This window comes from Dreissena polymorpha, chromosome 9 (assembly GCF_020536995.1).
Source record: "Dreissena polymorpha isolate Duluth1 chromosome 9, UMN_Dpol_1.0, whole genome shotgun sequence".
Lineage (NCBI taxonomy): Eukaryota > Metazoa > Mollusca > Bivalvia > Myida > Dreissenidae > Dreissena > Dreissena polymorpha.
Genome location: NC_068363.1, coordinates 99,571,246 through 99,587,241, shown reverse-complemented (window position 1 = coordinate 99,587,241; position 15,996 = coordinate 99,571,246). Strand labels below are relative to the sequence as shown.

Genomic DNA, 15,996 nt, shown 5'->3' with positions numbered 1-15,996 from the left:
TATTATGCACTATTGAAAAAACACAATTTATTCCCAAATTGATGTCTTATTCCAACTTCACATAATACTGTGTTCTGGTGTTGTTGGTCACAGCCACACGGCCGCGGTAATCTCCCCTTATAAACGTTCAGTTTTGTGACCCTCGGAGCAGGGTCAAATTTGAGCCCAGGGGAATAATTTAAACAAATTTGGTAGAAGACTATTAGATATCACTACACCAAATTAAGTGGTCCTAGGCTCTATAATTATGAACAAGAAGATTTTTAAAGTTTGCACAAAATAGGCCTTATTTAAGCATATGTTCATTTTGTGACCCCCAGGGCAGGGTCAAATTTGTCCCCAGGGGCATAATTTGAATAAACTAAGTAGAGAACTATTAGATGTCACTAAATACCGAATTTGGTAGAAATAGGCCCTATGGTTATGGACAATTTTTTTTAAAGTTTGCACAAAATGGGCCCAATATAAGCATATGTTCAATTTTGTGACCCCTGGGGAACGGTCAAATTTGATCCGAGGGGCTCAATTTGAACAAAATTGGTAGAGGACTATTAGATGTCATTACATACCAAATTTGGAAGCCCTGCGCCATACGGATATGGACAAAAAGATTTTTAAAGTTTGCACAAAATAGGCCTTATATAAGCAAATTTTCAAATTTTGGACCCCCGGGGGCAGGGTCAAATTTGACGCCAGGGGCATAATTTGAAGAAACTTGGTAGAGGACTATAAGATGTCACTAATTAACACATTTGGTAGCCCTAGGCCCAATGGTTATGGATGAGGAAAATTTTGAAGTTTTCACAAAAAAGGCCTTATATAAGCAAATTTTCAAATTTTTGACCCCCCGGGGCAGGGTCAAATTTGACCCCAGGGGCATAATTTGAACAAATTTGAAAGAGGTTCACCCAAGGAACATTCCTGAGAAATTTCATCAGAATTGGACCAGTAGTTTAGGAGAAGATGTTTACAGAAAAAGTTAACGCACGGACGCACGCACTGACGCACGCACAACGGACACAGGACCATGACATAAGCTCCGCTGGCCTCTGGACAGTGGAGCTAATAAACCATACTGTAAACCATTGAAATTAAGTGTAAAATGATTAACAATACCATAACCCATTGAAGTTAAGTGTAAAATGATAAACTATACTTTACCACATTGAAATAAGTGTAAAATGATAAACCATACAGTCAACTATTGAAATAGAGTGTAAAATGATGAACTATTCTGTAACCCATTGAAATATTATTATGGGAATTTCCGTTAGATCAGATCATTTATACGAAGCACATTTACAGGTACATGTAAGGGACAGCACAAAGGTTCTGTGTGTGTTCACAAGTGAAGCATGTCTTTCTTTGACAAAGGTTCTGTGTGTGTTCACAAGTGAAGCATGTCTTTCCTTGACAAAGGCTCTGTGTGTGTTAACAAGTGAAGCATGTCTTTCCTTGACAAATGTTCTGTGTGTGTTAACAAGTGAAGCATGTCTTTCCTTGACAAAGGTTCTGTGTGTGTGTTCACAAGTGAAGCATGTCTTTCCTTGACAAAGGTTCTGTGTTGGTTAACAAGTGAAGCATGACTTTCCTTGGCAAAGGTTCTGTGTGTGTTAACAAGTGAAGCATGCTTTTCTTTGAAAAAGGTTCTGTGTGTGTTCACAAGTGAAGCATGTCTTTCTTTGACAAAGGTTCTGTGTGTGTTCACAAATGAAGCATGTCTTACTTTGACAAAGGTTCTATGCGTGTTCACAAGTGAAGCATAATTTTCTTTGACAAAGGTTCTGTGTTGGTTAACAAGTGAAGTATGTCTTTCCTTGACAAAGGTTCATTGTGTGTTCACAAGTGAAGGATGTCTTTCCTTGACAAAGGGTCTGTGTTGGTTAACAAGTGAAGCATGTCTTTCCTTGACAACGGTTCTGTGTGTGTTCACAAGTGAAGCAGGTCTTTCCCTGACAATGGTTCTGTGTGTGTTCACAAGTGAAGCATGTCTTTCCTTGGCAAAGGTTCTGTATGTGTTTGTGTTCACAAGTGAAGCATGTGGTTCCTTGGCAAAGGTTCTGTATGTGTGTGTTCACAAGTGAAGCATGTCTTTCCTTGGCAAAGATTCTGTGTGTGTTTTCAAGTGAAGCATGTCTTTCCTAGACAAAGGTTCTGTATGTGTTCACAAGTGAAGCATGTCTTTCATTGACAAAGGTTCTGTGTGTGTTCACAAGTGAAGCATGTCTTTCCTTGACAAAGGTTATGTATGTGTTCACAAGTGAAGCATGTCTTTCTTTGACAAGGAGCTGTGTGTGTTCACAAGTGAAGCATGTCTTTCCTTGACAGAGGTTCTGTGTGTGTTCACAAGTGAAGCATGTCTTTCCTTGACAAAGGTTCTATGTGTGTTCACAAGTGAAGCATGTCTTTCCTTGACAAAGGTTATGTATGTGTTCACAAGTGAAGCATGTCTTTCTTTGACAAAGGTTCTGTGTGTGTTCACAAGTGAAGCATTTTTTTTACAAAGGTTCTGTTTTTTGTTCACAAGTGAAGCATGTCTTTCTTTGGCAAAGGTTCTGTATGTGTTCACAAGTAAAGCATGTCTCGCCTTAACATTGACCTTATGTTTGTTCACAAATAAACATGTCTTACCTTGACATAAACCCTATGTGTGTTCATAAGTAAAAAGTGCCTCAACTTAAAACGAGAGCGCCGATGGCGTTAAAAGCATAGGTGCAAGATACAGGGAAGAATGGCGTCACATGGTATAATGTAGTTCGATATCGCCATCCGCGAATTTCTCAAATCAATAATTTCAAACAATTACCGACTATTTAAATAGATAATCTTTCCATTTACATCAGTGTTTGAAATGCTTATGAAAAATAATTACCCAAGCCTTTCAAAATTTTAGCACGGACAGATCTGTATCGAACTATTCTTTTCACAAATGAAAATAGATGCTACCCGATGCTATAGATGCTATTCGTCTGCGTCAAGAATTTGTCGTAAAACTTGTGGTAAGCGTTAGATGGAGACGTGCACAACAGATTGAGTTCTGAATACAGATTTCTGAATACAGATTTTTATAGAAACTCCTCACAGCAGTTACTTCCCTTGCTTCACCCGGTCAGTAACTTCTAGTATAAGGGAGGCCACTGTGTAGGAGATTGAGATTTATAGTGCAGATAGAATTGTTTTACGAACGAAATTATTTGACATAAAACGGTCTTAGAAAAATTCACTAAAAACGGTGTCAGCAATATTCTTGGAAAAAAACGTTAGAAAAACGTTTCCAATTTTTTTTTGTAAGAATGACCATATACTAAATTAAATAGATATTTCGTCTGATTTTTGATCAGGTAAGGCTTCATAATGGGCAACCGATCGATGTGGATTTTAGAAATGTGGTATATACCATAAGCATAGGTGCGTAAATGCACCTATGCTAAAAATTATGCTCTGTGTTCACAAGTTAAGCATGCCTTACCTTGACATATGCCCTATATGTGTTCACAAGGGAAACATGGTCACCTTCTTCAACTGCAAACCTCTTTCTCAAGCGATCCTGCAATCATCAACACAAATATGCAAATATAGTAGAAAAAAATTAAAATATTAATATAACCATTTTATACTTTTATATTTTTATAATCCAAAAACAATATTGTTCTGCTTTTCAGATTGTACAAGTTGTTCGTGATTTTTAGTAAATTTGTTGTGAAAACCAAACCCCCTTATATATATACAGATTATTGGAGGGCCCAGTCCTTGAACAATATGTTGTAAATTTTCCATTTATGGCAAAGACTTCAATACTTTCTAGTTTTTTCGAAATGTTAGGCTGTACATTTAAGAAGCAGTGGTTTCAAATGATATAGAGCCAAAAACTAACAATAGACAACCAATGCCATGCATGATAATGTATTCTTAAAATAAAACTTGATATTTTGTGTTCAGTTTCAAACTGCATGGCAAAAACAAGTCAAGCCTAATTCCCCACAATGTTGAAAATACTCAATTCTGATTACCAAAGGTCAATAATGCACTTTAACTTTAAAAAGACAGAAAATGTTGTGTTTTTTTTATTCTGTTTAATTGTCTTTTATAACATACCTGTTTATAAAATCATTACAAATTGAAAATACATGCTTCATCAATCCTGGAAATACAAATTTCAAAGGAAACAAGAGATGTATTTGTCAGAAACATAATGCCCCCTTCTGCGCCGCTTTGATTTATATATTCTTTTTTATCATTTGGCAAGTACAGATAATTATCTCCCTTTGAAGCTTATTACTTCCCTTGGTTTTGTTTTTTTTTACCTTTGACCTTGAAGGATAACCTTGACCGTGACCTTTTACCACTAAAAATTTGCGGCTCCATGAGATACACATAGATTTTAAATATCAAGTTGCTATCTGAAGCGACATAGAAGTTATGAGCATTTTACGAAACTTAAATGCAAAACCTAAACGCAAAGTTTGCCGGAAATTCAGACAAACAGACGGACGGACAGACCTTCCGATAACTATATGCCCTCCTTTGGGGGCATAAAAACATGGATGTACATATGATATTTTATACGTACTGCTGTGTGTTTCTGACCAGAGGGCGAGACAAACACGTTCTGAATCTGGGACATGGCCGCCACGGTGACAGCTTCCTCTGAACACCCAAACTCACCTGACAAATAATTACAAAACCTCTAAACCCTTTCCTGCTTAACAGCACAATAAAAATGGCCCTATTTGTATTACAAAGGTCTATAATAATGTACCTTTAACACATGTTCAAAATTGGCCCTTAAAACACTAACGTGGCAATTTCTTAGATCATAACATTCATTATGTCTTTTGACATTTACTGAATTACACCCAATGTTATGCCAAAATATAACATTAATAAGATTTAAAGTATATGACAATTCTTTAAAATGATGTAACAAGAACAATAAAATGTGTTAAAAAGCAAACCAAAGATATTCAAAGAAAGAGGGCTAAATTAAAGGCACCATAATTATTTGAAACAATTCAAAAGGTCACGTCACCAAAGGAATATTTGTGTGACATTGTTTGGAACATGGTTTTGTAATTGAAGTATCTTTAAGTTTTGCATATAAGCATTGTAAGCTATGCCTGTAGTTGATATGTTTTTAAACAAATTAAAATAATTTGTAAAAAGGATGTCTCATAAAAAATACATTTTTTTTAATTATCTTGAAACACAGTGTGTAATTTTGGACAAGTTCTTACAAAGTTTTCCATATAGTCATTCAGCAAAAACTGCCTTCCCACTTCACGCTCCAGTGAGATAAACACAATTAAGATAAGTTATAGACATTAAGCAAAATTATGAGTCTCTTAAACTTAATAAGAAAAGCACCCAATAACAGGTGCCAACGCTTGGCTGCTGGTGCATTTTTTAATAAATGAAAGCTTGTCAGAATTTATTTTTTTTAGAGGTCCCAGTGATCTTGACCTTTGACCTGCAGTGATTGTTCTTTCCCAAAATTATCACCGATATTCGGCTGCTTCCCAATTGCAAAAAACTAAGTTTTTTTCCCAAACACCTGACCAAAATTTCCCAAACAATGAACAAATTTTCCCTAAAAAGTAAATAAGATTACAATTTCTTTAGCGATAATTTTAAAGAACAAGTGCCGATCGAGCTTGTCGAGTCATTGCCGAACGACAACTGACTTACGTATTGTTTGCGAATGTAGCCGAATACTATTTTACGTTGCTATCCAAACCTCTCTCTATATTGCGGAGGACACTGATGATAGTTGATGTATCCCCATTGAGAAGGCTTGTTTTTACACACGTCCAAGATGGAGGAAAGCATACAAGAAATTTGCAATGAGCGGCGAAAATGATAAATAACATTCAAATTAACAACGAATATCATATGGTTATTAGGGAATAATTTAATGCGTGTGTCAATTAACGCAAAATACTACGTTTGAGATAAAAACAAAAAATATTTGTTAGAAATTTGCAAAGTGAATGTGTGTCAAGGGAACCAGTGTTGGAAAATTGGAGTTCAGTCTACTCACAAAATTAAAGCATTTAAGATAAGTATCAGTCAATAATAGAAAGAGACGAGCATGATTTGATTTATATGATAGTGTATCTGTGTATAATCAGATTCATATGCATATTCTGCTTTATTATGTTTGTCACGCTGTACAGTTTACTGAAATAGCATTGAACTGAGGATGTCAAGTGCAAGATATTGACAGGTAAACAAATTAAATATATTATTTTAACTCCGTTTAATACATCATTAACACAGCAAGAACACTAAAGCGTGTTTGTTGATTTTTTTTAATGTTTTCACCATATAATATTTAATTTAAAAAAATGCTGAATTAAATTAATACTCTTAAAGAGATTGTGATTAAATGGTGTATTTAAGAATCTATAGATTATTGCAAGTTTAATATGCATGTGGAAGGATATTAACTAAACGTTGTCTTCATTGTAAGAAGACATTAAAGCAGCACTTTATAATATAAAAATGCAGTCAAACATGCACTTAACAATTTGAATTCTGTTCTTATGATCATATTTATAATGCTCAATGTTTCCCAATTTCATGGTTTATTGCGCTAATTTTCCCAATCCAAATGGCACAGGCTGGAACAAAAAAAATTAAAAAATCACTGGACCTAGTGACCCAAAAATTGGTGTGGCATGTAGAACTCATCAAGGTGCATCTACATTTGAAGTTTCAGAGTTGTAGGTGGAAACACTTTGATTTTAGAGCAAAATGTCAAAGTTTTAGCACGACGCCGGCGGACGACGAGCTGGCTATGACAATACCTCGGGTTTTCTCCGAAAACAGACGAGCTAAAAAAATGATAACAAGTCACATCATGTACCTGAGACGAGTAACATCTTTGCAAACATTGGCGTCAATGGGAACTCTGCCATTCTTAGTCCGATGGGAGATGTGAGGTTACCAACGTCATCAAGGGCTGAAATATACGGCCACGTAATTCAATACAAGGGCTGAAATATACCGCCACCTAGTTCAGCACAAGGGCTGCAATAAATGGCCACATAATTCCGGACAAGGGCTGAAATATACAGCCACGTAATTAAGTACAATGGCTGAAATATACAGCCACCTAGTTTAGCACAAGGGCTGAAATATACAGCCACATAACACAGTACAAGGGCTGAAATTTACCGCCTCTGAATTCAGTACAAGGGCTGAAATATATGGCCATGGAATTCAGTACAAGGGCTAAAATAAACAGCCAAGGAATTCTTTTCAAGGGCTGAAATATACAGCCACAGAATTCAGTAAAAGGGCTTAAATATATGGCAAGGAATTCAGTGCAAGGGCTGAAATATATGGCTACAGAATTCAGTACAAGGGCTGAAATATACGGCCATGTAATTCAGTACAAGGGCTAAAATATACGGCCACCAAATTATGTTCAAGGGCTGCAATATACAGCCACGTAATTCAGTAAAAGAGCTTAAATATATGGCCACATAATTCAGTACAAGGGCTGAAATATACGGCCACAGTATTCAGTACAAGGGCTGAAATATACGGCCACAGAATTCAGTACAAGGGCTGAAATATACAACCACAAAATTCAGTACAAGGGCTGAAATATATGGCCAGGGAATTCAGTACAAGGGCTGAAATATATGGTCACTGAATTCAGTACAAGGGCTGAAATACACGGCCACGAAGTTCAGTATAACGGCTGAAATATACGAACACTAATTTCAGTACAAGGGCTGAAATATAAGGCCACGGATTTCAGTACAATGGCTGAAATATATGGCCACATAATTCAGTACAAGGGCTGAAATATATGGCCACAGAAGGATGTTCAAGGGCTGAAATATACAGCCACATAATTCAGTACAAGGACTGAAATATACAGCCAGAGAATTCAGTACAAGGGCTGAAATATACAGCCACAAAATTCAGTACAAGGGCTGAAATATATGGCCAGTGAATTCAGTCCAAGGGCTAAAATACACAGCCACAGAATTATTTTCAAGGGCTGCAATATACAGCGACGGAATTCAGTAAAAGGGCTTAAGTATATGGCCAGGGAATTCAGTGCAAGGGCTGAAATATATGGCCTATGAATTCTGTACAAGGGCTGAAATATACGGCCATGTAATTCAGTACAAGGGCTGAAATATACGACCACAGAATTATGTTCAAGGGCTGCAATATACAGCCACGGAATTCAGTTAAAGAGCTTAAATATATAGCCACAGAATTCAGTACAAGGGCGGAAATATACAGCCACAGTATTCAGTACAAGGGCTGAAATATACGGCCACAGAATTCATCACAAGGGCTGAAATATACGGCCACAGAATTCAGTACAAGGCCTGAAATATATGGCCAAAGAATTCAGAACAAGGGCTGAAATGTACGGCCACGGAATTCAGTACAAGGGCTGAAATATACGTCCACAGAATTCAGCACAAGGGCTGAAATATATGGCCGCGGAATTCAGTACAAGGGCTGAAATAAATGGCCACGGAAGGATGTTCGAGGGCTGAAATATACAGCCATGGAATTCAGTACAAAGGCTGAAATATACGGCCACAGAATCCAGCACAAGGGCTGAAATATATGGCCACGGAATTCAGTACAAGGGCTGAAATATACGGCCACAGAATTCAGTACAAGGGCTGAAATATATTGCCACGGAATTCAGTACAAGGGCTGAAATATACAGCCACGGAATTATGTTCAAGGGCTTCAAAATACAGCCATGGAATTCAGTACAAGAGCTTAAATATATGGCCACAGAATTTAGTACAAGGGCTGAAATATACGGCCACGGAATTCAGTACAAGGGCTGAATATACAGCCACAAAATTCAGTACAAGGCTGAAATATATGGCCAGGAAATTCAGTACAAGGGCTGAAATATATGGTCACTGAATTCAGTTCAAGGGCTGAAATACACGGCCACGAAGTTCAGTATAATGGCTGAAATATACGAACACTAATTTCAGTACAAGGGCTGAAATATATGGCCACGGATTTCAGTACAAGGGCTGAAATATATGGCCATGTAATTCAGTACAAGGGCTGAAATATACGGCCACGGAATTCAGTACAAGGGTTGAAATATACAGCCACAAAATTCAGTACAAGGGCTGAAATATATGGCAAGTGAATTCAGTCCAAGGGCTAAAATACTCATATATGGAAATATTTTCAAGGGCTGCAATATACAGCCACGGAATTAAGTACAAGGGCTGAAATGTACGGCCACGGAAGAATGTTCGAGGGCTGAAATATACGGCCACCGAATTCAGTACAAGGGCTAAAATATAGGGCCACGGAATTCAGCACAAAGGCTGAAATATATGGCCACAGAATACAGTACAAGGGCTGAAATATACGGCCACAGAATTCAGCACAAGGGCTGAAATATACAGCCATGGAATGCAATACAAGGGCTGAAATATACGTCCACAGAATTCAGAACAAGGGCTGAAATATATGGCTACGGAATTCAGTAAAAGGGCTGAAATATATGGCCACCGAAGGATGTTCGAGGGCTGAAATATACAGCCATGGAATTCAGTACAAGGGCTGAAATATACAGCCACAGAATTCCGCACAAGGGCTTGAAATATATGGCCATGGAATTCAGTACAAGGGCTGAAATATACGGCCACATAATTCAGTACAAGGGCTGAAATATATGGCCACTAAATTCAGTACAAGGGCTGAAATATATGGCCATGGAATTCAGTACAAGGGCTGAAATATATGGCCACAGAACTCAGTACAAGGGCTTAAATATATGGCCACAGAATTTAGTACAAGGGCTGAAATATATGGCCACGGAAGGATGTTCAAGGGCTGAAATATTCAGCCATGGAATTCAGTACAAGGGCTGAAATATATGGCCACAGAATTCAGAACAAGGGCTGAAATATATGGCCACAGAATTCAGTACAAGGGCTGAAATATATGGCCACAGAATTTAGTACAAGGGCTGAAAAATATGGCCACAGTATTCAGTACAAGGGCTGAAATATATGGCCATGGAATTCAGTGCAAGAGCTTAAATATATGGCCACGGAATTCAGTAGACAAAAGCAACAAGGAGAGTCCTTGACACCTTGCTTGAAAATATGAAGGGTCAAAATCAACAATTAAATAAGGATTACATTTTTAAGTATTTTTAAAATGGTTGATGAAAAACAATTTCTTCAATATGATGTACTGCAAATGCTTCAGTCAAAATTAGGATCTTTAAATTTGATTTATAAAACAAGATGCGTTTGTGAAACACTATGTCCCCCCATATATTTGATCTTGACCTTTGACCTTGAAGGATGACCTTCACCTTTCACCACTCAAAATGTGCAGCTCCATGAGATACACATGCATGCCAAATATCAAGTTGCTATCTTAATATATTGCAAAATTTTACCTTTGACCTTGACCTTTGACCTTGAAGGATGACCTTGACCTTTCACCACTCAAAATGTGCAGCTCCATGAGATACACATGCATGCCAAATATCAAGTTGCTATCTTCAATATTGCAAAAGTCATGGCCAAAGTTAAAGTTTGACGCAAACAAACCAACAAAGCAACAAACAGACAGTGCAAAAATGTGTTTGTCAGAAACACTATGTCCCCTTCTGCGCCGCTTTGATTTTTTTAAATTTTTTGACCTTTGACCTTGAAGGATGACCTTGACCTTTCACCACTCAAAATGTGCGGCTCCGTGAGATACACATGCATGCCAAATATCAAGTTGCTATCTTCAATATTGCCAAAGTATTCATAAAATGAGCGATTTTGGTCACATATATTTGACCAATGACCTTGAAGGATGATCTTAACCTTGACCTTCCACCACTCAAAATGTGCAGCTCCATTAGATACACATGCATGCCAAATATCAAGTTGCTATCTTCAATATTGCAAAAGTTATCACAAAATGGGCGATTTTGGCAACATATACTTGACCTCTGACCTTGAAGGATGACCTTGACCTTTCACCACTCAAAATGTGCGGCTTCATGAGATACACATGCATGCCAAATATCAAGTTGGTATCTTCAATATTGCCAAAGTATTCATAAAATGAGCGATTTTGGCCACATATATTTTACCTCTGACCTTGAAGGATGACCTTGACCTTTCACCTCTCAAAATGTGCGGCTCTATGAGATACACATGCATGCCAAATATCAAGTTGCTATCTTCAATATTGCAAAAGTATTCATAAAATGAGCGATTTTGGCCACATATATTTGACCTCTGACCTTGAAGGATGACCTTGACCTTGACCTTTCACCACTCAAAATGGGCAGCTCTATGAGATACACATGCATGCCAAATATCAAGTTGCTATCTTGAATATTGAAAAAGTTATTGCAAATGTTAAAGTTGGAGCAAACAGACCAACAGACCAACGTACAGACCAACAGACAGGGCAAAACAATATGTCCCCCACTATAGTGGGTGGGGGACATAAAAAGATGATACTTTCAATGAATACCTGCAGGACCAAGCATGGTTACATAAAGATGGGATTGGTAAAATCAACATCATTAAGGTAAATCAAGAATGCTTGGTGATAATTAAAGTGACATTTCAGGCACTGACACTGTGTAATATACTATATTTGATGAACAATAATAAATTAATCCTTTTTTCTACAAAAATGCACTACCTCCCAAGGCATAGAGAAGTTCAAGTCCCCGAACCATGTTCTGAGCTGGAGGGGCCTGAAATAAAAATAACAAGAGTATGTCATTTGAATGATAAACAGATGTAGATTTTCATGTAAATAAATAAGATTCTAACAGGACTTTTGTCAAGCAATATGGTCCCCTACCGAAGAAACTCCACCATTTTCAGCAATATTTTTATTTCTATTTGTTGCCATAGCAACCATAATTCTTGACGCAGGAACAAAATGAAATGGCGTGCATAATCTCCATATTGCCATCTATCCATATTTCAAGTTTCATGAAAAAATATGAAGAACTTTTAAAGTTATCGCAGGATCCACAATTTTCAGCAATATTTTTAGTCTTTTTGTTGCCATAGCAACCAGAATTCTTGACGTAGAAACAAAATGAAATGACGTGCATAATCTCCATATTGCCATCTGTCCATGTTTAAAGTTTCAGGAAAAAAATATGAAGAACTTTTAAAGTTATCAGAGGAATCCAGAAAAGTGTGACAGACTCACAGACTCACGGACACACATAGCGCAAATCATAAGTCCCCTCAAGTTTCACCGGTAGAGCGTTTTCTCTTTCATATTTTCCACTCAAGTTCATACAATAATCTTGGTAATACATAGTTGTAAGAGAAATAAAAGGAGAGTTTGTCATCAAAAGAACTCCATTACACAGAATGTTCTTATACAGCAAGCTGCACTTATTATGTCTTAGAATTTATCAATTGAACTAGACCTTTAAATTATGACCTTTCACTGATAAGAATGGAAGTTGTTTGCAGAATATTGTCCGGTCATGGGGAATCATCATAACTTTGACCTTGAGTTGTGATCATGAAGGACAATTATGTGAATTTTAATAAAATCCCTAAAGGATGTCAAACTACAGAGCATATACAAAGACAGACGGACCCACATACACACAGACTGAAGGTTTCACTACTACAAACCTTCCTCCACGAATATAAAGAGACAAAAAATTGGCAAGGTAATACAAAATGCACATGTATAACTTCATATCACATGGAACATTTCATCAGAGTTTCAATGTAGGAGTTATTTTGTTGAAAAATTCCAAGTCGACAAACGGCGTGAAAGACAGATACTTATAGTGTTGTAGAATGCTAAAATATAGATGAGAGGCCAACAAAAAACAACATCTCACAATAAAATTTAATAGCAGTTTAGAATTTTACATGAACAAGAGATGTGTTTGTCAGAAACACAATGCCCCCTATTGCGCCACTTTGAAATAAAATTTCAATATATCATTTGACAGGTTTAGAAATTATGTCCCTTTTAAAGCTTATTACTTCCCTTGGATTGTATTTTTTTACTTTTGACCTTAAAGGATGATTTTGACCTTTCACCATTCAAAATGTGCAGCTCCTTGTGATACACATGCATGCCAAATATCAAGTTGATATCTTCAATATTGCAAAAGTCATGGCCAATGTTAAAGTTTTCGGACTGACTGACGGACGGACGGTTCAAATGCTATATGCCACCCTACCAGGGACATAAAAACCAATATTGACAAATTATTAGTTTGCTTTCAAATGAGTAAATAAAAAATAAAGGGCATTTTATGTAACAGCCTAGACTGCTTATGCCCCCGACCCAACCTGCAAGTGACACAACCACCTACCGAGAGGAAATGAAAGCGCAGAACATTGGCTATACCCAGAGCCTTCAACTGCAGGATGACCGGAGCCAGGTCAGACCTCGACATCTCGGGAATTGTGTTTGCTGACAGCTTCTCATAATCAGCCTCTGCAATGTTAGGTCTCACACTACTGACGGATATTGAACATTGTAAGGGGGACTTATGTTTGCAAATGCACATTTAGTAGGTTAATGCCAGGACACCCAATTCATAGCCAGAGTAATTTAACAAAGTTAAAAGGCCTCGCAATATAAATTAATAAAAATGTTATTAAAATAATTAATCAATCATTTTCATTTTTTGTAATATCATTTATCACATGCTACCTTTGTTTTCTGTGTACTATAACAATTGTGAATATTTTATCTTAGACATGTGAAAAATAGCTTTTGAGCATTTTCTTTGGCTAGTATTTGTTTAACCAATCTAGTTACGTTTTTTTACTGAAATGACTTTGTAAAGTCAAGAGACGCCACACTTTCTACACAACTTTTTGGTTTTATCATGATGTTTACATATATTATTTTGTGTTGCTAATTTAAAAGCATAAACAAAACAAAAACAAAAAAATATCTGACAACTGTCATATCAAACCATGATTTAATAAACTCTTCCAAGAAATGTGTTAGTTAGCACACAAAAAGGTATGCTTACTAAAACAATTCCTGACTTCAACTTATTTCTAAAAAGAAATATCTTTAAAAAAAGATATACGGCGTTGATTGTGGTTGGGGTTTATGAAAGGTAGAGTTCAATGAATGAGATCAAGGATAGCGAATGTCTTTTTCTGTGCAGTTCTTAGCTGCATCACACGCAGTGTGGGATGTTACGCAGAGTTTTTGCGGCTTATTTTACATAATTACAGTATTGCTGGTCATAAACCTATAGATACAAAACAGAAAACCAAAAGAATCATGGTAGTGAAATTAAAACATATGAGTCAACCGGCCACACGCGAAGTATCCGTACATATTTTAAATATTTATACCCGCGTTCTTCCAACAAACCTGTTTTAGTTGTTTGTCGGGCATTGCTATTTGATTCGAGTATTAACAGTATCGAGAATCGTCGCGCTCATGCTTAATATGGTGGAATAATTCTTGTTAAATTAATTAAAAATAATATTTATCATTGTATTGTTGAAAACACATTAAGAATCTATTATTGACATACCATAATTATATCGCTGGATATCTTCATTTAACATCTTTCTGGTCTAAAGAAAATTCCAGTTCACCTAGATTACGCTATAGCGTCTTTATTATATAACAAATATTTTACTGGCCGCAAACTCCTGTCAGCACATAAGGTAGTCGTGAAGACGCAGCGATGGCCTGTATATAAACTCTGACATTCACACACAATAACCATGAACTGACGAAGGTGTAGAATCTCAGCACAAATTGTATTGATGTGAAGAGTTGAGTGTAAAACTGTTCTATCTATCATGCCTTTTCATAAGAGATAAAATTGTTTCATGCTGTACACGCAGTAAAACAGTGTAGAAAGACGCGGCCATGTTATCCAATGTTCTGGTAGTATTCTCAAATCAGCGAATGGACTAAATGAAGTGTATTCATTCGTCGGGTAGCGGCGGGCATTTTTATGAATGTAACCTAAAGGTCACCTAATTAAGGTCAAAAGTGATGTTAAACAGCTAAACCGAAAAATATGATGAAATACAGACTTGTGTCAGGACCTACATAAATGAGATCAGCATTTAAACAAAGGGCATTCTAAAGTCCATCCGCACACATCAATCCAGCCTTACCCGTGTAGAGACGGTATGCCTTGCCGGACCTCACACGCCCCGCCCTTCCTGCTCTCTGATTGGCTGAGGCTTGGGACACTGGCACCACCACAAGGGATTCTAGGATACAATGAACATATGATGAAAATAAACACTGGGACCACCACAAGGGATTCTGGGATATATTGAAAATTATACTGGGTACCACCACAACGGAAAGCGGACAACGACAACGAGCGAGGCATGGTATTGTAATGCGCATGTGGGGGTTAGAGGGTTAGGGTAAAGGTAAGGGGTCGGGTTCGGGTTAGGGTTAGCCTTAACCCATACCTTAACCCTTACCTGACCCCTAATCATAACCCTAACCTAACCATAACCCTGGGTTATCTCCCCTATACCATGCCTCGCTTGTTGTAATTGTCCTCTTCCCCACCACAACAGATTCTGGGATGTATTGAAAATGACACTGGTACCACCACAAAGGATTCTGGGATATATTGAAACTGAAAATGGGACCACCACAAGGGATTCTGGGATATATTGAAAATGACACTGGGACCATCACAAGGGATTCTGGGATATATTGAAAATGACACTGGCACCACCACAAGGTCTTCTGAGATATATTGAAAATAACAGGTTACATTACACTAAAAATTGAATCTCTCTGTGGTCCATTCAAAAGAAGTGCCTATTTTTAAAGAGTTCCTTTTCTCTTCGGATTTAAAAGTGATTTAGCGATCGCAACCGTGGTTTTTGTGATTATCTCCTGCATCTTATGTGTGTCTGCAACTTTTTTGTGCATTTCATTGGAGATTACGTTGAAAGATGAATGTTTGGGGTGCGTTTATTGAAGTAAGGGGCTTTTGTCGATATTTCACTTTCC

General features: G+C 37.2%; 1 protein-coding gene across 1 annotated transcript in view; it reads right to left on the bottom strand.

Moving 5' to 3' along the window:
• LOC127846310 (probable ATP-dependent RNA helicase DHX35) overlaps positions 1-15,996 on the bottom strand; it is a 67,852-nt gene that overhangs the window by 16,889 nt on the left and 34,967 nt on the right. Inside the window, exons 16-21 of the mRNA XM_052377477.1 lie at positions 15,132-15,230; positions 13,343-13,467; positions 11,680-11,734; positions 6,866-6,961; positions 4,571-4,665; positions 3,470-3,547 (exon numbers count right to left, since the gene is read on the bottom strand). Of these exons, the coding sequence (XP_052233437.1) occupies positions 3,470-3,547; positions 4,571-4,665; positions 6,866-6,961; positions 11,680-11,734; positions 13,343-13,467; positions 15,132-15,230 (548 nt within the window). The remainder of the gene's footprint in view (positions 1-3,469; positions 3,548-4,570; positions 4,666-6,865; positions 6,962-11,679; positions 11,735-13,342; positions 13,468-15,131; positions 15,231-15,996) is intronic.